The sequence below is a fragment of the Lynx rufus genome, unplaced genomic scaffold (genome assembly GCF_022079265.1).
Source record: "Lynx rufus isolate CCGP_SWC_20201006 ecotype Redwood Valley unplaced genomic scaffold, mLynRuf1.p SCAF_15, whole genome shotgun sequence".
NCBI lineage: Eukaryota > Metazoa > Chordata > Mammalia > Carnivora > Felidae > Lynx > Lynx rufus.
The window spans coordinates 30,562,926-30,588,848 of NW_025814829.1; the positions used below are offsets into that span (position 1 = coordinate 30,562,926).

Below are 25,923 nucleotides of genomic sequence, written 5' to 3' on the forward strand. Positions count from 1 at the left end.
GTAACGTTTTCTTTATTACGATTATTGCTGTTTTTTTAGTGTGCAACGTTTACTAAGCATCCATTTCCTCATCTACAATATCGGGCTTATTAACAGGACCCCTTTGTGTGTGTACTGCTGTGACAATGAAGTGAGATGTGCCGCACCCTTAAATATTGGTTGGTCTTTTTATTATAGCATAACATAAAGTCAGGGCATTCGACCACCTCCGCTCCTGTACGTTTACGCGGGAGGATTCCCACAACCAAAACGGAAGCACAAAGCATGCCCACCCGTCTACTCACCCCCGCGGTCCCACGCTGGCCGGCCAACGTTCTAGAACTCAGACCAACAAATAGGCACGCGGGCATGTGCTTCCAAAGGGTCTCGCTAGAGGGCGGAATCGAGACCAGGAAGTTCTAACGCGTGTCGTACAAGGTGACGTAAAACGGCTCTGCTTTATGGCAACCTGGTTCCGCCGTAAAGCGCCGTGGGCGACCTCGCGTGAGTGAGTTGAGACAGCTAACAGGTGGGAAACGCGGCTCTTGAAGGTGGGCGACCTTGACGTTTTTGCTATGGGCAAACGCGGGAGCCGGAGCCAGAGCCAGCTGCTCAACACCCTGACTAAAAAGCAGAAGAAGCATCTTCGGGATTTCGGCGAGGAGCATCCCTTCTATGACAGGTATGGAGGGGCACTGCCGGGGCCAGCCGTGTCCGTGGCTTTTCCCGGGTTGGGTCCGCTGGTCTCCCTGGGGATCGGGACAGAGCGGCGCCCCCCGCTCCCCACCGCTTCCCGCGCTTCCCCCGCGGCCTGGGAGGATTTCGGTGGCATCCCGCGTGGGATGGGGTTCTTCGTGGGTCTTCCTGCCTTTTGTTGAGCCCTTAGCTTTATGCTAGACCGCACGCTCCCTATGGGGTGGGAGGCTGCTTTTCGTACTGTCAGAGGTTTTCTAACATTGATTTTGGTGTTTTGTGTTTTCAAAGAGTTGTCTGGGCCTTTCGACATTACTGATTTATCCACTTACAATGAGGAAACCAGTGTATCGGTAGTTGTGGTTTCCTTTGAGTGTCCGGACTCTCAGTTATGATCTTAGTCCTCACCCGCCACTCCACTTAGGGCTGCTTCATCAGCAGTTGAGGACATTGTAATGAAGCGATGTGCTAGAAAAGGTATTTTATTTGCTAAATTGATACTTCTTTCCGATGAGAGCCAGGTACTGTGTTTGTCATTGTGATGTTGTTAAACTTTTGTCAATTATCAGTTTGCTGTATTCTTACAATCCCTGTCCAAGAGCATACATAGTTTTTACGTGACTATAGTTATGTATTTATAATGGCATATTCTGCTTTTTTCACTTAAAGTTGTGTCATTATGGGCGCCTGTTCGTTGAGCGTTCAACTCTTGATTTCCGTTCAGGTCTTTGGATTGAGCCTGGCACCGGGCTGTATGCTGAGCATGGGGCCTGCTTAACACTCCCTCTCTCTGCCCCTCTCCCCTGCTGGAGCTTGTGCATGCGCTCGCTCTGTCTCTCTCAAATAAAAAATAAAGTTGTATCATTAGACTTTTTACTAGTTGCTACATGCTAGTAGAGTTTAACATAACTTGTTTCTTCTCAGGGTTTCAGGAAAGGAAGGAAAACCACAGATTTATCAACCGGTAATGCTTTATACTTTTTTTTACACTAGTTGGTTCTGGGTTGTTTTACGATTGTATATAATAACGATGAAGTCTGGCTACATTTCCACTTCTTTCGATTTTAGACTTAAGCTATTATTTTAGTAATGTGTACTTTTGAATGCAGATGTCTGTTAAAATGTCATTGTGACAACTAATACAGTAACCAGAGTTTGAAACTCTCCTGAGAGATCAGCCTGTTCGAACCTGGTAAGGAGGCTTATTAGAGGCCTCTCTTGGTGAATCCTAAGGAGTATCTTGTTTACTTAACATAAAAGGAGCGACAAACAATGCAAACTGAACAGGGGTCCTAACTCATTACAACAAACTAAAAAAAACCAAAAAACAAAAAACCCCCCACTAAATTCTTTTGTTGTATTGTAATTTTCTTTTTGTTCCTTTCAAGGTGCCAAGTATCTAACACATAGATTAGTTTAACTTCTGGGACCTGTGGGCAGCTCCGTCATTTAAGTATCTGACTTCGGCTCAGGTCATGATCTTGCAGTTCATGAGTTCGAGTTCCGCATCGGGCTCTGTGCTGTGCTCAGAGCCTGGAGCCTGCCTTGGATTCTGTGTTTCCCTCTCTCTCTCTGCTCCTTCCGTGCTCACATACTCACTCTCTCTCTCTCTCTCTCTCTCGCTCTCTCTCTCTCTCAAAAATAAATAAACATTAAAAATAGTTATAAAAAAAATTAGTTCTCATAACCCAAAGCTCTGTTTTTAGTCAGCTTTCTTCCCATGTGGAACATTATCAGTTCAAAGAAGGTGAAAGTTCCTAGAATCATAGCCAATCTACCTTTTTAAAATAACTTTGTTGGGGCCCCTCGGTGGCTCAACTGGTTGAGCATCTGACTTTGGTTCAGGTCATGACCTCATGGCTCGGGGGTTCAAGCCCCACGTCGGGCTCTGTGCTGACAGCTCAGAGCCTGGAGCCTGCTTCCGATCCTGTGTCTCCCTTTCTCTCTGCCTCTCCCCCACTCTCACTTTGTCTCATTCTGTCTCTCGAAAATAAATGAATGTAAAAAAATTTTTTTTCTAAAAAAAAAATAAAATAACTTTGTTGTTGGGCATGGTTGAATAGATAGGATTGCATATTTACAGAAAAACTAATTTTTATTTATGAAAGTCTGAACCTGTTATACTTTTGGTCTGATGATAATAATCATAGGGTAGAAACGAATGGTTTGTTTCTGTTTCAAAAATTCCCATTTTCCTTTTAGTCAGAGAGTTCAGATACTTCAGGTTCTGAAAGTGAAGCGGAGAGCGAACCAGAGCAAGTTTCTGGGTACCACAGACTACTCGCCACATTAAAGAATGTTTCAGAGGAAGAGGAGGAGGAGGAAGAAGTGGAAGAGGACAGTGCTGTAGATGAGGCAGAAATGGACGATGATGATGGTGAAAGTGATGTCACCGTGGGGGAGGAGACAGTGCCCGAGTCTGCCGAAGTGCGGGAGAGTAAGTGTCTTCAGACATCCTCTGTGTCGGGACAGATTGCCCCCTGAGCACAGTGCCCTCCCTGTACTGAGTGAGTTGGGGGAAAGCACATGGATCCAAAGCAGAGACTCTCAACCTTGGTTGGTTCAGTGATGTCTTTGAGAGTCCGATGAAAATACAGGGCCCTCTGGCCAGAAAAATGCAGAAGTAATATTTTTGCTTATAATTTCCAGGTCTTCATCAATCCTAGTTAAAGTTTTCTTGATTCAGAGGAAAGGGGACATAATTCTGTTTTTGTGACAGTTTCAGTTAAAGAGATCATTGTCCCTTAGAGAAACCAAATTTAATGGAAGACAGACGTAAAAATACAAACATTTTGAAGCAGCAGATTTGTATGTAACAACTAGCTGTAAGGCTTGGGAGAAATGCCAAGTGGTTGCATGCTGGAGTAAATGGGGGCAGGCTGCAGAGAAGAGCTGAGATTGGAAGTTTAAAGGAATTCTCTCACTCGGACCTCCAGGTGACTTTTTTCCTCTAACTTTGAAACCAACTTTACGGAGCTGTGATTTACGTACAATAAAGCGTACCTGTTTTAAGTACACAACTTGAGGCATTTGACAAACGTGTACATCCATGCTATTATCACCAAAATCAAGATTCAGAACATTTCCAACACTTCCAAAAGGTGTCTTGTCTCTTTAGAGTCCATTTCTCCCTGCTGGCATCAGGCAACCACCGACCTGCATTCTTTCCCTACAGATTAGTTTTGCCTGTTCTAGAAATTCGTATAAGTGGAAGCATACAGTGTATACTTTCCTGTGTCTGGCTGCTTTGGCTCCTCATGTTTTTGTGGTTCATCCATGTCATTTATGTGTTAGCAATTCATGACTTTGTATTGCTGGAGTAATATCCCATTGTCAGTGTATCTGAGTAACTTTTTATATCTTACTATCTGAAGGCCTATTTTCCTTACAGCTGTATTTTTCTCTCTAAGATGTCATTCACCATCCTTAGTATTTTAATTCAGTTTCACTGGGATGAAAGTTTATTGCCTCAGACTTAGGGGGCTTTTTGTTTTGTTTTTTTATTTCCTGTTTTGGATTTTTGAAAATGAAAGGTTTGTGAGGTTGTTTTTTTTAATTATAAAACTCAAGAGGGTCGTATAGTTAACCTGTATCTCTCGTACCTTGGGATAAACACCTTTAGCGTTTTATGTAATCCTCCAGGTTACTTTTTTATGGATACAAGTGTGAGTAGAAGTGTGTGTGTGTGTGTGTGTGTGTGTGTGTGTGTGTGTGTGTGTAATGGTCTCATACACTTCTGTAATTTACTTTTTTTCTTTAATAGTATACCACAGTCCTTTTCTCTGTGAGTAATTGTGGATTCATATTAGCTTCTTAATTACACAGTATTTCGTTGTAAATGCTATGTGGTAACTTAATTATTACTCCATTGGTAGAAAAGGATGAAATCAATTTTTCCAGTTATTTCTGGTCATAATCAGTGCTGCATTAAACATCCTTACATGTTCATCTTAGTGTACTTTGTCCAGTTATCATCTTACAATAAATTCCTAACTGGAACGGGGTCAGCGGTCAGGCTTAATTTTGAAACCTAAGTCTTCCACCTGAATTTGCTTAAAAATAAATAATAGTAATGAACATCAGTGTTGATTTGGGCTAAAGAATTAAGTTTTACTGGTCCACAGAGGTATAATTATATTTATGCATAAATAATTTTATAAAATGTTTCTCAAAATGACAGGTCCTCCTGACCCTGAGGGAAAAGGTGGGGATGGGCCACTTGGCACATCACAAGAATCCTCCGAGGAGTTTACAGATGCAAAACACGAGTCACTCTTCAGCCTGGAAACCAATTTTCTTGAAGAGGAGAGTGGAGGCACATGTTCTCTGAATGCATCACAAGGTCAGAGCACAGTGTGTGTTGTTCACTTTCACCAGGTGCTTAGCATGGAGGCTTGTGGGCTAATACACCCCATTAAATCTCTGGTTACTGGCATGAGCAGCAATAAAAACGGGTTAGCAGCTCCATCTAGAGCTGGAAAGAAATATTTCCCAAAGGTATTTTGTGGTTTTCAGTGGTTAGGCAGTGTTGGGAATCAGGAGGCTATTTAGTAGGACAAACTGCCTAAGAGTGATAGTAGGGAAGGCCGGTTCCCTGGATCCCGGATCTCCACAGTTGGGAGTCAGGGGAAGACCTCTGATTTTCTCCCCAAGCAGGGAAGGAAGAGAAAGGAGAAAAGTATTTTGCACTTTTCTCTCTGCCCTTCACTTGCTCTTTGTTATTGGAGCAGGAGTTTTCCAGATTTGTAGACTCAGGACTGGCTAATCTGATTGGTCCTCATTACCAGGGAGCCCCTTAGAGGCCAGAAAGCTCCATCCTGTCTCTCCAGTCTCTCTCAGCCTCTTGGTCATGCCTGTGTCCCAGTGGCAGTGACTTGGACAAGGTCTGGCTGTGGTGGGGGTAGGTAGGTCTCTGCTCTCTCTCTCAGCTCCACTTTGTCAGCCTGTGCCTGGCAGGCAAGTCAGGTTGGTCTTGTTCTTTGCTCTGATGGCCTTTTTGGCCCCATTGCCTTTCTTCAACCTAGCTCTACAATTACTGAAGCTGAAATTTTGATCCATATTTGGTTTATTTGGTTCCGTTGGATGTTGTGCTGGAGAAAGAGAAGTTAGCAGGTAGAATTTGGGCACAAACCCCATTCTGAACCATCAAAACTTCAAAAACATTGGAGGTGACATTAGGAAGCTTGATTATCCTAAAATTTCTCTGGTTGTTTTGCCTGTATAGGTATATAAGCACCTAGAATTCTTATGTCCTATTGTTCTGTCTTAGGTGTTCAGTAGAAAGTGCATTGCATTTGAAGTTTTACCATTTGGATCCTTGCATAGGTCATTTACCTTTTCTCTGCTTCTTTAAAAAATTTTTTTTTGAAGTTTATTTATTTTGGGAGAGAGCACATGTGTGCGTGATAGTGGGGGAGGGAAGAATCCCTAGCAGGCCCTGCACTAGATCTCACAAACTGAGATCATGACCTGAGCTGAAATCAAGTCAGACACAACTGACTGAGCCACCTAGGCGCCCCAACTTTTCTCTACTTCTTAATGAGTGGGACTGGAAGACAAGGTTGGGTGGGCAGCTCAGAGGACTGGAGATAACCCCGATTACAGATGCTACCATTTGGATCATTTGTTCAACTCAGTTGAGTATTGAGCATTTCTGCATGTCCTGCAATGTTAGATAAGTCAGACATGGACCTGCTGTCAGGGATCTTACAGTCTAGTGTATGAGACAAATCTGCACATATATGTGTTGCAGTGGGTGGGTAGGGACGGGGTGGGGGTACTGTCCCCAGGGCACTGAGGATGGCCTGTTAGTGGAACCAGCACTGTGCCTGGCACGGTAGGCTCCAGGGAAACATTTATTGTGAGTCAGGAGATAACATTAAACTGATAATATTTGGACATACAAAAATGAGGTGAAGGACAGAATAGAATTTTTCATCGAAGGAAGGAATCCCACAGTGGCAGAAGAGTTTGAGGGCCATGTAATTCAAAGATTGTATTGGAGAAGTAGATTGGAGTTGTACGTCCTGCAGCGCCCCAGATTTCAGACTGAGAAGCTTCTTCAAGGGTTTTGAGCTGGGAAGTAAAGTAATTAGAGAAGTGTGTTAGGAAAAGGAACCCATTGGAAACTTTTGAGCTGGGAGAGAGGGTGGGGAGATCAGATGGGAGAAAGGATGAGTTAACACCATGGAAAGAAGTGTGTTGTTTAGAGGGAAGACCAAGAAAACACCTGTTTTCTCCAAGTGTTCTGACATTCTGGATTTCTGAATTAGATCCATTTCTACAGCATGTGAACAAAGAACTGAAAGAAAAAGAAATTCAAGCTGTTGCCACAAATTCCAAAACTACTCACCAGCTAAAAGTAAGTGTTGCTTGGTTAGTGGTCACAAACGAAGTAAAGCTCCAAGTAAAGCAATGGTCTTGGGTTTTGGCGGTCTCCTCGAACATATGATACATGCTGGTGGTAGATGGGACAGGGGAGCATAACCTAGGAAGGCTGGAAGAGCCTAGGGGAGCACAGGTGTAGCTAGAAAGGCCTGGGGAAGCTGGAGTGTGGGAGCCAGAGAAGAGTGGCTTTGGAGACAGGTACACCAGGGTTTAGATCAGCATCTGAGAGGCGTTGTTGCATGACGTAAGGCAAGTTAATCTACCTTTTTGATCTCCACTCTTCTCATCTGTTAGAGGGGGGCAACAGTGCTTATCTCAAAATGAAGAAATTTAGTTTACTGAGTGATACATAGAAAGTGTTGAGTAAAACAGTAGCTACTGCTGCTGTTTGTTTGAAATAATCTGAGATAGGTTCACAACTAAGTAATGCAAATGTGGAGCAATTTTTTACTTCTTTGTGTTTTTTGTTTTTCACCAGCTCATGCTGTTTATGAGAATTGGTCATCCTTGTTTAATTGAAATTTTTACTGAGATAATAATTATAGATTCAATTGTAAGAAATAAAGACACCCCTTATGCCCTTTGCCCACTTTCCCCCATTGGTAACATCTTGCAAAACTGTGGTATAGTATCAGGGCCAGGAAATTGACATTGACATGCTCTTCTGTCTTATTCAACTTTCCCCGGTTTTGCTCCTACTCTTCTGTGTATGTGTTAAGTTCTGCACTGTGTTAAGTGTCCTCTGTCCACCACCAAAGTCAAGATGCAGAACATTTCCAGCACTTTAAAGATCTCTCTTGTTCCCACTTGCCCTTTTAATACCACACCTCCCTCCCTGCCTCTGATTCCTAATCCTTGGTAATCACTGTCTGTTCTCCATTTTACAGTTTTGTCATTTCAAAAGTGTTATGTAAAAGAACCCTGGGATGCCTGGGTGGCTCAGTCAGTTAAGCATCTGACTCTTGATTTCGGCTCAGGTCAGGATCTCATGGTTTGTGAGATCGAACCCTGTGTGGGGCTCTGTGCTGGCAGCATGGAATCTGCTTGGTATTCTCTCTCTTCTCTCTCTGCCCCTCCCTTGCATGCACGCATGCACGCGCTCTCTCTCAAAATAAATGAACATTAAAAAAAAAAAGAATCCTACAGATTGGCTTTTTTTACTTTGCATAATTCCCTTGAGATTCATCCCAATCGTTGGTGCATATTAATGATTCTTTTTATTGCTGAGATCATTCTTTTTGTCCCCCCACCTCCCACCCCAGGTCATCAGTTTTGTTACAGTGCAAAAATTTCCAAACTGGTGTCTCACAAAAATATACTTTAGGATTTTAATAGCTGTATCCCCCCCCCCCCCCAAAAAAAACTATTCCATGTCCAAGTAAATTTGGAGAACTTTAGGTTAAATAAAATAGAACAGAGTTCTTATCACAGGACTCACCAGAACCTTTTGTATTTAATATACATTGTGACTCTCCCGGAGGAGGATTAGCTTTTGTGATGTTTACCAAAGTTATTTGACCTTGGAGCCCTTTCTCTTCTGCAATGAATTTTGATTTCCTATAACATATTCCACAGAATAGTTTGGGACACACTGACACAGTGAAGAGGTCAGGTTGGAAGTCAGAAACCTTGGGCTCTGGCTCTTAGCTCTGTCCTCTCCTGGAAAGTTTGTCTGAATCATATAACCTCTCTGAACCTCGGCTTTCCTAAACTGTAAGAAGAGCATTATAGCATCTACCTTGCAGGGTTGTTGGTTAGGATTAAACAAAATGATCTTGTAAATCAGAGAGATCTTGGTAGATTAGGAATTGTGTGAGTGTAACATAGTATAATGCATTTCTTTTTTTTTTTGATTTAACTTTATTTTTTATTTTTTGCATTTCTAACTTAGCTCTTGATCTGTCTCTTTCCTAGTGGCCCATATTGGGCCAGCTTGTCTTTTCATCAAAGTTTCAGAAGTTGGAAACATTTAAACCATCAAAGGACATTGACTTAAAGTCACTTCATCTCCAGAAGCCTCTGGAATCCACCTGGACCAAGACCAACAGCCAGTTCGTCTCTGGTTCCCCTAAATCAAGTAGCCCCTTCACACCCCTCCAGAAAGAGCTCTTCCTAATTATGAATTCTTACCGGGACCTTTTCTACCCAGAAAGGACCGCCCTGAAGAATGGGGAGGAGATCCGCCATGTGTACTGCTTGCATGTAATAAATCATGTCCTCAAAGCCAACGCCCAGGTGCTCGGTAACAATAGCAGACGCCGCAGCCAGAAACTTGGGGTGGGTGACGATGATGACTTCAGAGACCAAGGGCTAGCAAGGCCCAAGGTGAGTGACAGCAGGAGGACTTTGTCCTCAAGAAGGAGGCTGCAAGGCACTGCCATATAGGTACTGCCATATGGGCACTGCCTCGCACTTGGCAGGTACTCGACTATTTTAATGATATGAATTCTGGAATAATTAATGAGTCCAAGAGTGAGCATGTTAGTTGGGCCAGGTAGTGTCAGAGCAGTACAGTAGACAGCTCAGTGGACTGTGTCTAGCTGCATATTTGTGGATTTAACTGGAAACTTGTAAGTCACAGGTACTTCCGTGATAGTTTTCCTTAAAGATAACCCTGAACATGTGTAAATGACACTTCATTGTAAATCTCCTCTTGATGATTGTCAGAGCTGGATGGAACCTTAGTAAGCCTTTTATCCAATCCCTGGATGTTAAAGCTATGAACAGAGACCCAGATTCATAGAGGACCTTGCTAAAGAGAACCAGGGATGCTCAAGTAGCAGAGATGGGATTAGAACCAAGGATTCTCTTCACTGAGCCACATACATATGTAAACCTTGGAAAACAAATTCCTATTTTTCCATTATATAGTTATTACTGCCTAAAACTATTACATTAATGTGGGTTCATAAGCATAAGTTCCAGTTGATTTGGGGGCTTTGGGAAGAAATGTGTTTTAGTTGTGCTCATGTTATTCATGTTAAGTGGCTACATCTTGTGTCGTCCATTTCCTATACCCCCTTAGCCTATATCCCTCCATATTGAAGAATCTAAAAAGATTTTTTAGATTGTTTTACTGAGTTTAGTAGGATTCTAGGGTTTAATACTGATGCGGATCTTAGACATTTCTTGGTCCAACCCCTTACTTGAAAGCTGGGGAAATTGAAGCCTGGACGCTTACATAGCGTGGCTACTAGGCCAGTAACTTGTCCCTCTTCAATCTTGGGTCCTCACTGCTGCACTGTACCAGGCTGAATCATGACACCTCTCCAGCTGTGCTGGTTCCCTTTCTGGGAAACTGAGTCTTGGACATAAGGATTATAGATTTATCTGTTTCCATTTACAGTTGTAGAGAAAAATGAAGCAGATTAACCGTGAAGCACATTTAGAATTTGATGGATTGTGTGATCTGATGGGCTGTTCACATTGTTGATATTTACAGAAGGCTAGTTAGAAATTTATTTATCAAGCATATTCTGTTTTCATTCTTAACAGTTGTAACTTTAAGCATTTTTGGAAATGTTTGGAAAACTTAATTTTCCATTGAGATATGATCTTATTTCAGAAATGCTTTATCATCATTTCTGAAAAATGTACTAAAGAACATTCTAGAAAAGTAGTGATTCATTAATCCTTTTCCTTACCAGCTTTATTTGTTCTCTACTTATTACAGCTAATTCATTTATTTATTCATTATATATTTACCCTTTGAGGCTTATGGACAAAAATACCAATACTAAGTTCTATGGGAGACAGAAATGAGTACCATTCCTTGCCACTTGTATGTTTCTATTGGGTTTTTGCTAGTGGGCAGCTGTTAAAGGCATTGACTTAATCCTGAAAGGTATTTCGACATTCTGGTTGAGAAATGCCTCCTGTGGGGCCATGAGCTTAAAGTCCACAGGACATAGTACTGTGGATATGAGAGGTACTCAGCTTCTAGTACTGAGCCAGGTCCTGTGCAAAAGGGGTGATCTAGCTATGAGCCCTTCCAGGGGCTGCCGCTCTGTGGAGGGTTCTTGAGCTCCATGTCCTCAGCAGGCTGACTTGCAGCTGCCCATCCTTCCCCTGGTCCCACCAAGGCTGCTGCGGCTTCCTCCACAGGTGCTGATAGTGGTGCCCTTCCGGGAAGCTGCTCTGCGGGTGGTCCAGCTCTTCATCAGCCTCCTCGAGGGCGACAGCAAGAAGAAAATAATTGTGAGCAATAAAAAGAGGTTTAAGGGAGAGTATGGCTCAGATCCTGAGGAGAGACCACCCAACCTGAAGAGGCCTGAGGATTATGAAGCTGTGTTTGTCGGCAACATCGATGACCACTTTCGGATTGGTAATTCCTCCTTGTCAGAACTCAGACCCCCAGGGACCTACAGTGTGAGGTTCTCATGGCCGAAGACTAGAAGCCTGGAATTAGGCATTCTCTCAGGGGGTTGAGATGTCCTCCTAACAGGGGTGGGGTGCATTTGAAACATCTTGTCTGCCAGAGGAGAGAGTTTTGCTTGGCTAATGGGGTGGACGCTGGGCTAAGGGTGGAGCATCTCTGAAGCTCTTACATAAAGATACGTGCACATTTATAACAAATGTCTCAGCACACCCATAGCTAGTAGTTGATGCTACAGGGGAGTTGGAAGTGACACAGGCTGAGTGGGTCCCTCGGGGGAGGCTAAATAAACTGAGTGCCTACGCATAATGGTGGACTTTCCTCCTACTGGCCATGTAGAGTGCCTACCCCTGAATTGTCTCCACTCAGGACTTACCAACAGCCACCCAACTTGTTTTGTGTTTGCTTGTCTCGTTCAACTCCCATATACTTGGTTGGTTGTGTATTGATAGAGTAATGTTCTTGGGAAAATGTTCATTCAACAAACATTTATAAAGCATCTATTGGGTGCCGGGTACTGTTAGGAAGCTAGAGATACAGAAATAAAAGTTATGGTTCCTGTTGCTAAGGAAATCCAGCCTCATGGGAAAACAATATAGAATGATCATGATAAGTACTTATCAGAGGATGCAGTGGATGTTCTGGGAGTGTTTAAAGCAATTTCTGTACTCCAAACGAGGACAAGATAGGGAAGGCCTCCTGGTGGAGGTGCCATTTATAGAAAGTTACAAAGAGGGGCGGTCAGCATGCAGGAAAAGATTTCAGACAGGAAACTGCATGTGCAGAGGCATCAGGGTGAATAAGCCAGGCATGACCTAAGATTTATATAGGCTTTAGCAGGACTGGAGTGTCAGGTGAAACGGGACAGGAGTTGATGTTTAGTTTTACATTTTTTTTAATGTTTGTTTTTGAGAGACAGCATGAGCAGGGGACGGACAGAGAGAGAGGGAGACACAGAATCCAAAGAAGGGTCGAGGCTCTGAGCTGTTGGCCCAGAGCCTGATGCAGGGCTCAAACCCACAAACCATGAGATCATGACCTGAGCCAAAGTTGGCCACCCAACCAGCTGAGCCACCCAGGCACCCCAAGAGTTGATGTTTAGTTTTAAACATGTGCAAGTGTCCTGCAAGTTGCTGATGATGTCAGTTTTGAGCTCAGGAAAGAGATGTGGGCTGGAAATACAGATCATTGTAGAGGTGATGTTACAGTCGTGGTTGGTGAATACCAATTTATTGGTAAATGGTGAATACCCATTTATTACCCATAAACTTAGGTAGAGTGAAAGTAGAACTTACAGCCAAATCAGGGATTTGTGGAAGAGCTGTTTGGATCTGGAAAGATTGATATGGGCCAGGTCAGGTATAGAAATGGAAGTGAGTATTAAAGTGAGGAAAAGAACATTTCAAGGAAGATTGGTTCAATATGCTGCTTTATGCATTTGTGATAAGAAACACTAAAGTGTCATTGAATTGGTGACCTTGGCAAGAGTCATTTCAGTGGAGTGCTGAGAATTGAGCCAGATTGTGATGCATTGAGGAATGAGTGGGAGGTTTCTAAGTGGAGACCATCCTCTGGGGAAGTTGGCCCTAAAGGAAAAGAAGAGAAGGGGAGCTAGATGGGACCATAGACTCAAGAGAGGGAAGATTATTATTATTTTAGTAAGTGAAACAACTTGAACATGGTTATGTGCTAAGGGAAAGATGTGAAGGTACAACATACATCAGAGGGTGAAAGCCAATGGCTTGGTGGGAACTAATGAAGTAATGTGCACTTGGCTGTTTCCTGTAGGAGTGGCAATCCTTCAGAGGAGCATCCGACTGTATGCCCCCTTTTACTCCTCCGACATCCTCATTGCCTCCCCGCTGGGCTTGAGGACCATCATTGGTGGAGAAGGAGAGAAAAAGAGAGATTTTGACTTTTTGTCTTCTATTGAGCTTCTCATCATTGATCAAGCTGACATTTACCTGATGCAGAACTGGGAGCATGTCCTGGTAATGGTGGTCATTTACATTTAGAGTGACAAAGTTCACATTTAGGGAGAGTTGTTTAAGCCTTTTTTTTTTTTCTTTTTTAATACTTATTTTTGAGAGAGAGCATGTGCGTGAGTGGGGGAGGGAGAGGGAGAGGGAGACAAAGAATGTGAAACAGGCTCTGTGCTGTCAGCGCAAAGCTCAACATGGGGCTCAAGCCCATGCACCATGAGATCATGACCTGAGCTGAGGTCAGACCCTCGATCCACTGACCCACCCAGGCGCACCAGTGGTTTAACTCTTAAAGGGCTATTTAAGTCCAAGTGAGAACTCAGTTTGGAAATGGAAATGTTTCACATTTTCCAGTTTGAAAAAGCCTTTTGTCCCGTTTTCTACCCACAGATTGGTCAATAATCATGCAGAGAAATAAAAATTCTTGTCAGTATTGTCATATCTCCAGCAAAGATTTCTTCCCTTCAAAGGTCACTTCTGTGAATAGACCACTTGAGTGGCTGGTTGGTAGGTTGGTTCCTTTTAACCTGGAAGGTCTTTACCTGACTAATTCTTCCTACCAGTTATGCTCATTCTCTCTTGTTTGGCCTTCAGAGGAAATGGGAAATGTGGCTCAGGATTTCTTAATGTGTGATCTTGTTTTACAGAGAAATGTAGGAGGTCTTTATCTTCCTACTGTAACATGCTGTAATTTTTCCTCCTTCCCCACATACTCTGCAGTGTTGACCATTTTTGCTTTGGAATAATCCTTACCACAGAGCCATAGGTTTGGTTTTTACAGGCACATGAGAACTTGCTTCTGTAGTCCCAGGGCTTGCAGGAAGGTTGGGGCAGATAAAGGGGAGCATTTAGTCATAAAGGAGGGAATACATTTATAGTACTTGTTGTCTGTTAATACAGATTTCCAGGTGAAAATATAATGAAGATAGAAAAGGCATGTTGATAGCTGAGTCTTATTTCTTAATTTGAGGGAAAGGCAGGTGTTGTGTCTCTGGGGATCTCCTTATGTTTGAGAACTAAGTCACTGAAGAACAACAGCTCTGTTTTCCATGTCATTTCTCTTCTTATCCAAGTCTGGGACTGAAGAACCCATAGAGTGACCAGGCAACATTTCTGAAGTTCCTTTTAAAGGAATATTCCTGCAAGTACCATTTTGATCCTTTCTGAAAGATCCAAGAGATGGTCAGTTTTAGCTTACCTTCCTTTTGGCAGTGTTCACCTAACTGGGCAATTCACACCCATCTGGGCCTCGATTTTCTGGTGTGATCTGGAGGTTGATTGTACATAGCCCATGGGGTTAATAAGATGATAGATTTATAAAATGCTTAGCAGTGCCCAACAGGTACATCCAGAATAAAAATTAATGGTAGTTATTTTTGTTCAAAGCATTTGATGAACCACATGAACCTACTGCCATTGGATTCACATGGGGTGGACTTCTCTCGAGTGAGGATGTGGAGCCTCAATAATTGGTCCAAGTATTATCGCCAGACACTGCTTTTCGGGGCCCTGCAGGATGCCCAGATCAACTCCGTGTTCAACAAGTACTGTGTCAATCTGCAAGGCCAGGTGGGCTCTCTCCTTGTTTCTCTGGGTCTTCATGAAGCACTGTGTACTGTTTGGGTCATGAGGCATAAGGAGAAGATGGCATTTGATCAGCAGTGGGGATGGCTGGCCTCCTGACACTCTAATTGCCTCCTGACAGGTGGCTGTGAGGAACGTCCCAATGACAGGCTCCATCAGCCATGTCCTGGTGCAGCTTCCACATGTCTTCCAGAGGATGGAAGCTGAAAACCTAGCTTCAGTGATTGATGACAGGTACCTATCCCTTCCTGGTCCCATTGGACACTTGGGGGTCAGAGAGAGGGATTTGGCTTTGGCCTATGAGATGAGATAATTGAACCTAATCATCATTGACAGAGGAGGAGACTGAAGCCCAGAGAGGAATGGTACCTTGTCCTAGTGCCCCAGCTGGTTAGTGATAGCATTAGTACTGCAGATCGGGGCCTTTCCACAAGATTGGGGCATTTCTTAATTACATTACACTGGTTAATGCTGCAGAGTGTTCTATGTCAACAACTTAATTTTAAGCCCTTCAGAGCAGGAATTAATGCCCAGAAGCGAACACTGAAACCTTTACTTTTTTCTTTTTTTCTTTTTGAAACCTTTAAATATTCAACTCTAAGCCCTTCACCTTTTGCTTCCTGCAGACGTCAAGGTTCCAGTGTTTTTAATTCTCTCTGCATTTTCCCTGTCTCCTCATGGTGTTGGTCAGGGGACCATGGGAGTTGTTCAGTGATGATTTGTTGATTGACAACAGAATGAATGAATGCGTGAGTCAATGGTTTGTGTATGTACTTCTAGAATAATTCTCTGAGATATACTGGCATCGCATCTATTTGTTACAATGAATAGTGTTAGCACTTATTTTTTTATCCTTATATAATCTCTTTGTGATGAGGTAGGCCATACTGGCCTTTTGGGGGAGGTAGAAGGAGATTGTGACTTGCTCAGGGTAACCCAGTTAGTGAGGACACTGAGGGCTAATCTCTCGGTCATTGACTTTGCCCTTTGCTTTTCCAAATCAGGTTTAACTTTTTTGTGAACAAGATTTTGCCTCAGTATCGTGATGCAGTCATGTCTCACACGCTCATCTATGTCCCCTCCTACTTTGACTTTGTGCGCCTCCGAAATTACTTCAAGAAGGAAGAACTGAACTTCACCCACATCTGCGAGTACACCCCGAAGTCTGGTGTCTCCAGGGCCAGACACTTCTTCCTTCAAGGAGAGAAGCAGTTTCTGCTCCTCACAGAACGCTTCCATTTCTACAAAAGGTAAAGTAGTGCCAGGTTTTGAGTGTCCTCTCAGGAGGGGAAAATGCAGTGTGCATCATGGCCTACTTCTGAGTGCATGGTAAGCTTTGCAGTGTTGTGAGGTCCTCTTGTGTCTACCTTTTGTAGAGGAGCCAGAGAGTTTTGGAACTGGACAGGCTCTTCTTGGTTGGTTGGTTGGCTTCCTCCCCAAATGGGCATTGTTGGAGAATGTAGAAACAAATGAGTGACTACAGTATAATCTGTGTGGGTCTGGAGCGGGTCCACACTTGGGGATGCTTCCTGTAGCTGTGGTTGTACACCTCAAGAAAGGCATGACTGAGTTGAACAACTCTAGATAGCACAACTGAAGTGACTGTAGGAAGCAGAGGGCCCTGTCATGGAAGCAAAGCCAAAATACCAGGGACTGTGTGGTCTGTGGAGGCGGAGGTGGAGGCTGAGCACAAAGTCAGTGTTCAGAAAGTTCCAGTGTGTCTTGAAGAGGTGCACACACACTTCCTGACCAAGGAGACTAGGAGCGAGGGGCCCCTTGTTTGTAGGAGGCAAAAGATGAGGGGCTTACAACTGAATATTTAATGATTTCAGAATTTGCTTTGCTTCCCCACTATGTGATTTTGACAAAACAAGTTGGACTGGCCTTTAAAAAAATTTTTTTTTTAATGTTTATTTACTTTTGAGAGGTGGGGGGCGAGGGGCAGAGAGAGGGGGACACAGAATCCGAAGCAGGCTCCAAGCTCTGAGCTGTCAGCACAGAGCCCGATGTGGGGCTCGAACTCACAAACCATGAGATCATGACCTGAGCCGAAGTTGGACGCTTAACTGACTGAGCCACCCAGGCGCCCCTGGATTGGCCTTTTTAAAAAAATTCTAATTAGAGTGTTAGTAATATTGGGCTTTCTGTTACTATTTGCAACCTTTCGTGCCCCGAGAAGTCAGGTATTTTATTGTTTTGCCAAGTTTGTCTCTGCTGCCAAGTGAAAAGCCCTTTTTAAACCCTTATCTACAGAGAGAGGGAAAATTGCATCCTATTATCTCTTCTTTCCTGATTCACAATAATGTTCAGTGAATTTACGTTTTGCCTTTACTGTTTTATTAATTCTCAGTCACGTGTACTACTGAGGGGCACTTTTTCTCAGAGAACTCCAAACACGTAAGAACTCTTCTAGGCTTTGGAGAGTATTTGATGATGCACATTGGCATTGCTTTGCCTTTTAGTTTATCCTGATGTTAGGATGTGCTCCCCAGACATGTTCTTGTTACTAAGATGAGGAGGGAGGAATCTAGCATCCCACCAGGGCTGAGCTGACATGACATGACCTCTTTGGCTATTCTGCTGACTAGGTGATCTGTGAGTGGAGAGAGGAGAAACGGCTACATTTGTGTTCTCTGGGCTCCATTCTGGGCCACCTACACAGGGCTGTTTGGCCAAAGAGTGCTGATGAATTTTGGCATCGTTATTTGCTTTGTTCCGGTGAGTTGTTGTTTTCATTCATGTTGGAAAGTGATATTTTGGGGGAGTTTGCACTTGGCAGGTCTTAAGAGCCCTTAGTTTTCTGTCAGCTTGACACATGAAAGCAAGCCTTTTAAGTGAAGTGTATGGATTGGAAAATTTCCCAGCGTGATGGTCTATAGCAAGTATGAATTAAGCTGGGAGGAAAAGAGTGTTCTCATATAGCAGCTTTTCAAGGAGAGGGCATGATGTCTTAAGTAGGCAGCACAATCCACTGGCTTACACCACTGCATTTACCAAACTATTTAGCCCCCAAATCATTATAAAAACAAATCAAGCATGTACCACTTGCCTTATACCCTGGACCAGGTTCGTGAGTATATCCTGTCCTGGATTGAAGATGAATAGAAACAATGTGCTTCAGTGTTCTGCGACTGCTAATTATCTCAAAGTTTCCAGCTCTAGATTTTTTTGCTTGAAAGGTCATCAAAGTGATGATAGGTGCTTTTATCTGCAATGCCTTTGTGATTCGATTTGACCTTGGGAAACATATGTTAAACTTTAATATCCAGCTCTGAAATTCTGTATTTATATTCTCTCTAGAAGTAGGCAGTGTTAGAAATACCACTGCTTTTTTGTGAGCTAGCAAAACATTTTCATCCAGAAGATGATTCATTTTTTTGTGGGGATTGGGGGATGAAACGAGTTGAATCTTAGGATTGGACAGGCCTTTGGTCATGATGGCCCACCGAAGGATGGGATGCTTCACAGTCCTTTCTGTGAGCTTTATCACTGGGTTGCTACAGCAGGGAGAATTCTTAACCAGGGCACAAGTCAGAAACTCTGGAGGTGGGATTTATGGGGTTGGGAAAGGCTGCTGGGGTATTTCTTTTATCTTCCTTTTTTTTTCTTAATGTTTATTTTCGAGAGAGAAAGAGAGCGCCAGCAGGAGAGAGGCAGAGAGGGAGGGGAGGGGCAGAGAGAGAGAGAGACAGACAGACACAGAATCCAAAGCAGGCTTCAGGCTCCAAGCTGTCAGCACAGAGCCCGATACGGGGTCAGACTCACAAACCATGAGGCCATGACCTGAGCCAAAGTCAGATGCTTAACCGACTGAGTCACCCAGGCATACTGGGATATTTCTGACTACTCCCAGCCCCTACGTGAGAATCCCCAGTTCTGGAAATAGCAGACCAGCTTTATAGACAATGTGGAGAAGCCAGCCTTTCAAATCAGCTGTGAGTGCCTCATTTATCTTTCACATTTGGTAGGTGAGGTCGACATCTGAATGTCCTTTGTCCTTAGTTAAAGTTCCCATCCAGCCATTGAGTTCTATTTCTAGGGGTCACTAAAGACCCAAAACCTGTTCCAGGGGAGGAAGAAGCTACACAGGGGAAGGGATGCTGAACATTATGGAGAATCGACAGTAACTGTCCCTCTGAAGAGGCCGTCACCACGTTCTCTGTTTCCAGGAGATACCTAGTCTGTTGTGGGAGATTGAAACTGAGAAAGATCTTCTTGGGTTTTAAATACAGCACTTAGTAGAATTTGTTTTGTTGTTTTGTTTTATAAGTACGCTGATTGTAAGAGTGTTAGACAATTGTTGTAGAGAACTTGGAAAATGTAGGTTAAAAAAAAGAAAATGGAATCTCACTGCCCTGATATTAATACCCTTTTTAGTGTGTTTTTTTAATGTGAAAAATACGTGCACATGTACAAACGTGTGTACCCCCACACACACATTTTTTTTTTTAACTAAATTGGGATTACATTGTACTCGTTGGGATTTTTTTCTTTTATGCATTTTATGTGTTCATTGAAAAAGAATTTTAATATGTTAACATTTTGGCATATGTATTTGTGTATCATGGGTGCATTTTTAAGTTGACATACATAGCTCTATCATGTCCTCCCTTCCCCCAGCTTTTTATTTGGAAAGATTTCATTTCACAGGAAATTGTAAGACTATAATAGTGAACGTCGATAGCTCCTTTTGCTGGGATTTCACCAGCTGTTAGCATTTTGCCACATTTGTATGCACCCCTGTTCTCTGTCTTTCCTTCTCTCTGTCCATTCACATCTTAATTTTTCTTTCTGAACCATTTGTAAACAAGTTCAGAGGCTTCATGACATTGAACCCCTAAATCTTTCAACATGTAGCTCCTAAAAACAAGAATATTATTTTATCTAATGGTAATACCACTATCAAACCACTTGATATTATTATAGTAATATCATCTGATAGTCTGTATTCAAATTTTCCTTGTTGTCCTGATGACCATTGTAGCTGTTACACCCCATAATTCGGGATTCGGTTAAGGATCATACATTACATTTGGTTAATGTTTCTTTAGTCTGTCTTAGTAGTTCTCAGCTGGGGGCAGTTTTGTTCCAGAAGACATTTTTGGTGGTCAAAACTGGAGGGTTATTCTAGTGGTCTAGTGCTTCTAGTGGATTGCGGCCAGGATGTTTCTGGATACCCTAGAGTACAGAGGCTAGCCCCACAACAAAGAATTATCTGGCTCAATAGGTCAGTAGTGTGGAGGTTAAGAAACCTTGATCTAAAATAATTCTGTTGCTTTTTTTCCCCTTGACATTTTTTGAAGAGCCAATCCAGTTTCCTACAGAATGTCCCAAAGCCTAGATTGTATAATTGTTTTGTTTTATTATTCAGGTTGTTTTGTTTTATTATTCAGATCACTGGTTCCCAGATTTTGCTGTACATTAAAATCCCCTTGGGGAGCTTTTAAAGATCCAAATACCCAAGGCATACACCCCAGTGCCAATTAAATCCCTGTGTCTGGGGATGGGAACGAAGCACAGATATTTCAAGCACACAACCAGACAGGTGATTCATAGTGCAGTGATGTTCAGACTAGATTAAACATCTTTTGGCGAGAACTCCACATAGAGGATATTGTATACTTTCCACTCTGTCTTGTCAAGAGGCACATAATGTCGGTTTATATCATTTTTGGTGATGTTGAATGTAATCACTTGGTCAAAGTGTATCTGCTAGATCTCTTCATTGTGAAAGTACCTTTCCTATTTATAAGTAAGCTATGAGGTGTGTATTGCATCCTTTTATTTATTTATTTTTTTTAATTTTTTTTTTTTCAACGTTTATTTATTTTTGGGACAGAGAGAGACAGAGCATGAACGGGGGAGGGGCAGAGAGAGAGGGAGACACAGAATCGGAAACAGGCTCCAGGCTCTGAGCCATCAGCCCAGAGCCTGACGCGGGGCTCGAACTCACGGACCGCGAGATCGTGACCTAGCTGAAGTCGGACGCTTAACCGAATGCGCCACCCAGGCGCCCCAACATCCTTTTAAATGGCATATAGTATGTTGTATGGATATATAAGTAGCTCAGTTTCCGTTTCATGGGTATATAGATTCTAAAAAAATTGTTCTATTATATGCAACAATGCCAAGAACATCTATGTGCATAATTGATGGCATAGTTGTCTAGTTATTTTATTAGAATAAATTTAGACAGGAAAACTTGTTAGCTCAAAAACTGTATACATTGAAAAATTTATTATGCATTGCCCTTTCCTCCCTCCCTCTGTCTTCCCCATATCTTCTCTCCCTCCCCAAAATACACACACAATAATTTATACTCCATTAGCCTATTTCTGCAAAACCCCACTTGTTGCCAGTGACTTGATAGCCAGAGTGATTCCTCAGTGTGTTAATGTCTTTTAAAGAGTCTTGCATGTGTGCGTGCGTGTGTGTGTGTGTGTGTGTGTGTGTGTGTGTGTGTGTGTTTGTAATTGTCAATTGAATGTAGGGGCTGAGATGGGTAGTACTTACAATCAGGCATACCTCTTACTCTTCAGGCCACTCGTGTGGGAGTTGTGAATCGAGTCAGGATTTGGTTATTACTGTAGCTAACCTTCCATGCACCACAGACTTCAAATTCCTCTAGCAGTCAGTGCTTAGTGTAGGGCCTGGGGTACCGGCAGGTCTTTTCTCAGTGTCCATCTTCTCTCGGCTTCCACCAAGCCCTGTGCCCCTGTGACAGAGGAGGGGTCTCTCCCCACTCGAGCCCCTTTTGCAGCAGCAGGCTTGTTACTCCCTGCGAGGCTTGAGGTGGGATTGGGGTTCTCTCCGTGTGGCTTGGTTTGAGGCGGGCCCTGTTCGTCCTAGGCTGCGGAGCTGGGGCCCGGTCAGCATTCCTGCAGCCCACTCCGTGGCAGCCAAACCCTACCTTGAATCTGTGAGGGATCTTGGTAGGAAAGAACTTCCTGCTTCTCCCACGGTGGTGGCAGACCTGTGCTTATGTCAGTGTGGGATCTTGGGCTGAATGGATTTTGTGTTCTTTCCCCAGGGACAGTCTGCTGCTGCTTTTTACTGGGTGTAAGTCTTGTGGTGAGGAAGCATGGGTGGGCCTTTAAGGCCCCAGCCCCAGCTCTTGACCTTTGCCCCTCTCTCAGCAGTTTCAGATTTTACTTCATATACATATGGGTCTGGGAAGTGAGTGAGGTTTCATGTCTGCACCGAGGAGTCTGTCTCAGGTCTCCTGCCTCGCCTCCCACCTTTCTCCACGACCCCCATCGGAGACCTGTAGAAGAGAGCTCACGAGTGAACGCGAGCTAAAGGAGTGTCCACCAATCTCAAGGGTTCTGAACTGTCGCAAAGGCCTACATTTGCCCTTTAAGAATTTGTACAGCTCTTTTCTTGCTACCCATTTTCTTGGCAGCTGCCCTCTTCCTCCTGTGCTCTGCCAGAAACTCTCTCTTCAGAGAGGTTTGTCACTCTGGAATTCAGTCAGTGGTGGGCTGGCTCGTGAGATCTGCTTGCCCATCTTCCCGACTCCCAAGTTTAGCAACATAACGTTGGTAGCTTGAAATTGGCCACGGTGGGAGTATTTACACCACAGAATTTGGCAATTGCTTCAAATCCGCACCCTCTCTTCCCCACTGAGAACCAGTTCTTAAACATACACCAGCATACCATTGAATCAGTTCACTTGGTTGCCTTGTGACATGTGCTGTCTAGGCTCAGGAAAAGGAACATAGGTTATGTGGCTTTTTCTGGTTAGTGTGGAAGCAGTGCTCTCTTGAGTTTTCTACGTACAAAGCACAAGTGGAACTTGGTGTTTGCTTTTGTTTGTTTCGATAACTAGTGAAGTAGGACAGTGTACTCAAGTTCATTAGCCATTGGAATTCCTTCCTTATGGTAATGTGGAAAAGTGAACCAAGTAGTGGGTTGCAGTTACAGTTTGGAAGATGAGGGTCTCCAGAGAGATCAGGATGATCTGTGGGATAAGAAGACAAGGAAAGCGGATCCTCTGTGAATAAAATAGAATTCCCAAGTGAGTCTTACATCAGCAGCGTATGAGAGGGCTTTAGCAGGAAAAATCAGAACTTTGTCAACTATAAAATCTTTTGTTATGGGGCCCCAGAGGAAATAATTGACCCGGACCCGAACCATACAGTGAGTCCCTAAGGTCCGCACCTTGCCCCCCCTCCCCCCCCACCCCCACCCCACCACTGTATACAGCGCTGCAGCAGGGAGAGTAGTGCACGAGCTGTTGAAACTAATTGCTTTTCCGTAATGCCTGATGGGTCCTCAGTCAGGATTTTGTAAATGGGTGAACGTGGGACATCTGCCATGGAGTTAGCATGTCTGCAGAGTGACAAGAGAAGACTGATGGGAACTCCTTTACAGTTTATGCAGTTCATTTTACGACCTGGGTCTGACCTCATTGCCATTACAGGACATTCTGTTTTGCCCGATTATAATAAGGGTAACGTTAAGTTGTGTTTACTTTTTAAATTTTCTGTGACAGATCTTTAATCCTAGTCTACTGTTCTTCCCCATCCTACCTTGGTCTACCCAGAGTAGGCTCAAGAAATGCAAATTTGTTTTATCACTATCTCAAGCCAAACATTAGGAATTCAAATACGTTGTCACAAAATAAGCCCTTCCAACTCAAAATAACCTCAACTCAAAATAACCTTTGGTCTGTCGGATGGTGAGCCATTATCTTCCTCCTTGAGCATGGAGCAGCAAGAGGGAGCTACGCCCCTGCCGAACTCTCAGGTAGCTTTTCCATAAATGTTCTCAAGGAGATATAGCCTCTCTTTCCCCTCCTAATAGGTATACCATAAAAGGGATCAGGAACCTGATTTTCTATGAACTGCCAACATATCCCCACTTCTACAGCGAAGTCTGTAACATGCTGAGAGCCACCAGCAGAGGAGAGGAAGCCACCTGGACTTGCACTGTCCTCTACTCCAAGTACGACGCCCAGAGGTTGGCTGCTGTGGTCGGCGTGGAGCGGGCTGCGCAGATGCTGCAGTCCCACAAGAACGTCCACCTCTTCATTACTGGAGAAAGATGAGAACTTGTCGGACAGAAACGGTATTGGCGGGATACCTGATGCTTGGTTCTGTGCCGCTTGGACCCAATTCTGATCACTTACGCAAGGACTGCTCCAGGAAGGAGCACCGGGCAGCAGCGGAGCGGATACGTCTTTCTCTTTAGGTCACACGTCCCTGAAAAGTTAAATGTGAACCAGATTCTGGGCACATCTTTCAGAGATCAGGAGGGAGCTAATAGAACTCTGAGAGGTTGGCAGAAGGAAAACGTTCTACTTGTGAAACTTTTTGTAAGCCATAAATTCTTCTGGTGTTATTTTATTCTCTAATTTATTACACTTGGTAAATTCTTTCAGATTCGCCTATTTCTGTCTGATGTTTCCTTAAAGTAAGGCATACATGTCATTGCTTGTGAGAATTGGTTGTGAGAATATTGGGAGACTTCTTGCTGCTGAATATCATCTTAATTGTGGATCACACGTGTTTTGCAAAACTATTATTTTTCCCCAGCCAAACTTTTTTAAATCTTAAATATTCTATTTTAATTCAGCCTAGAAGAATACATTCACTGATTTTTTTTTTAACTCACAATAGTAAATGTTGTAAAATATACACTTAAAATCGTGTTATTTGAAATAACATTAATCTTTACTCTGTTTCAAGAAATAATTTTGTGAGACTCTTGGTGTCATGACATCTGTCTTCATGTCACTGTCTTCATTATTATGGTGGCCCTTTTTTAAGTCCTATACAGATAAAAATGGAAATCACACTTCTAAAAACATTTTTATTTTGAAATATTCCCAGAAAAATTGTAAGTCCTGAACCTAAACCATTTGAGAATAAGTTGCTGACTTGATGGGCCTGTCATTCGTAAAAATTACCCCTGGATGTAGTGTGTATTTCCTGTAAACAAGGACATTTTTCCATGTAACCAGAAAACAAAAATCAGGAAACTGCCATTAATACTTATTGCCGTCTAATCCTTGGCCACCATTCAGGTTTTGCCAAGTGGTCCAGTCATGTCCTTAATAGCAAAAGGAGATAGTTGAGAATTACATGTTGCCTTTCATTGTCGTACCTCTGTAGTGTCCTTTATTCTGGAAGACTACCCCAGCTTTTTGCTGGCTTTCTTGACTTTGACATTTTTGAAGATTACAGACTGGTTATTATTTTGGATAATGTTTCCCTTTGATTAGGTTTAGTTGACGCACCACTAGCAGGAACACTGAAGCACTGCTGTGTCCTCACCCCGTCTCATCAGGTGGTACACAGTGTCCATGTGCCCCGTCAGTGATGATGCTAACTGACCACTTGTTTTTCTTTTGTCTTTTTAAAATTGTGTTTTAAAAATTTTATTTTTAAGTAGTGTCTACATCCATTGTGGGGCTCGAACAACCCTGAGATCAAGAGGCACATGCTCTACTGAGTGAGCCAGCCATATGCCCCGCTAACTGACCACTTGTTTAAGGCACTGTTTGCCAGGGTTTTCCAGTATGGAGTTACTCTTTTCCTGTTATTTGTTAATTTCTGTCCATCAGTATGGGCTTGTAGTTTCATCTTCTATTCAATGGGTTATAATCCATTACTATCATTGTGGACGTGTATACACACACAGCATCTGAATTTATTTCTATATCCATGTATTGAAAACCATGAATTCACACCACACTTTGACACCACGGACGCCTTCCGGTGTTCTCCCTGTCTGTAGTTGTAGCTCCCTTCTCAGACAGTGAGATGTGTGGCTCCCATTATCCTCAATGGAACAGCCCGTAATTGGTACAGATTTTCTTTTACTTGGACACACTTAAAATTGCTTAGCAAAAACAAGTAAAATCACTTTTGGGGTAGTCTTCCTGCTAAGTATTTAAATAGGCATTTTTATTTCTCTCTT

The 25,923-nt window shown here is 43.1% G+C and overlaps 1 protein-coding gene across 1 annotated transcript; it reads left to right on the plus strand.

Moving 5' to 3' along the window:
- Nucleotides 1–479: 479 nt before the first annotated feature.
- UTP25 (UTP25 small subunit processome component) lies at nucleotides 480–24,720 on the plus strand. The gene is made up of 12 exons (XM_047076792.1): nucleotides 480–661; nucleotides 1,597–1,636; nucleotides 2,875–3,109; nucleotides 4,853–5,014; nucleotides 6,945–7,033; nucleotides 8,974–9,384; nucleotides 11,164–11,383; nucleotides 13,223–13,425; nucleotides 14,803–14,985; nucleotides 15,122–15,234; nucleotides 16,005–16,250; nucleotides 23,806–24,720. Exons 1-12 carry the CDS (start codon nucleotides 555–557, stop codon nucleotides 24,047–24,049), a joined length of 2,253 nt encoding a protein of 750 aa, XP_046932748.1. The 5' UTR covers nucleotides 480–554; the 3' UTR covers nucleotides 24,050–24,720.
- Nucleotides 24,721–25,923: the final 1,203 nt, after the last annotated feature.

What these genes read in the sequence shown, in the direction of transcription:
- UTP25 (XM_047076792.1), top strand. Translation starts at nt 555, where the DNA reads ATGGGCAAACGCGGGAGCCGGAGCCAGAGCCAGCTGCTCAACACCCTG. An exon ending in AAACTACTCACCAGCTAAAA is followed by an intron (nt 7,034 to 8,973) that starts GTAAGTGTTGCT and finishes TCTCTTTCCTAG; the next exon opens with TGGCCCATATTGGGCCAGCT. An exon ending in AGAACTGGGAGCATGTCCTG is followed by an intron (nt 13,426 to 14,802) that starts GTAATGGTGGTC and finishes TTTTGTTCAAAG; the next exon opens with CATTTGATGAACCACATGAA.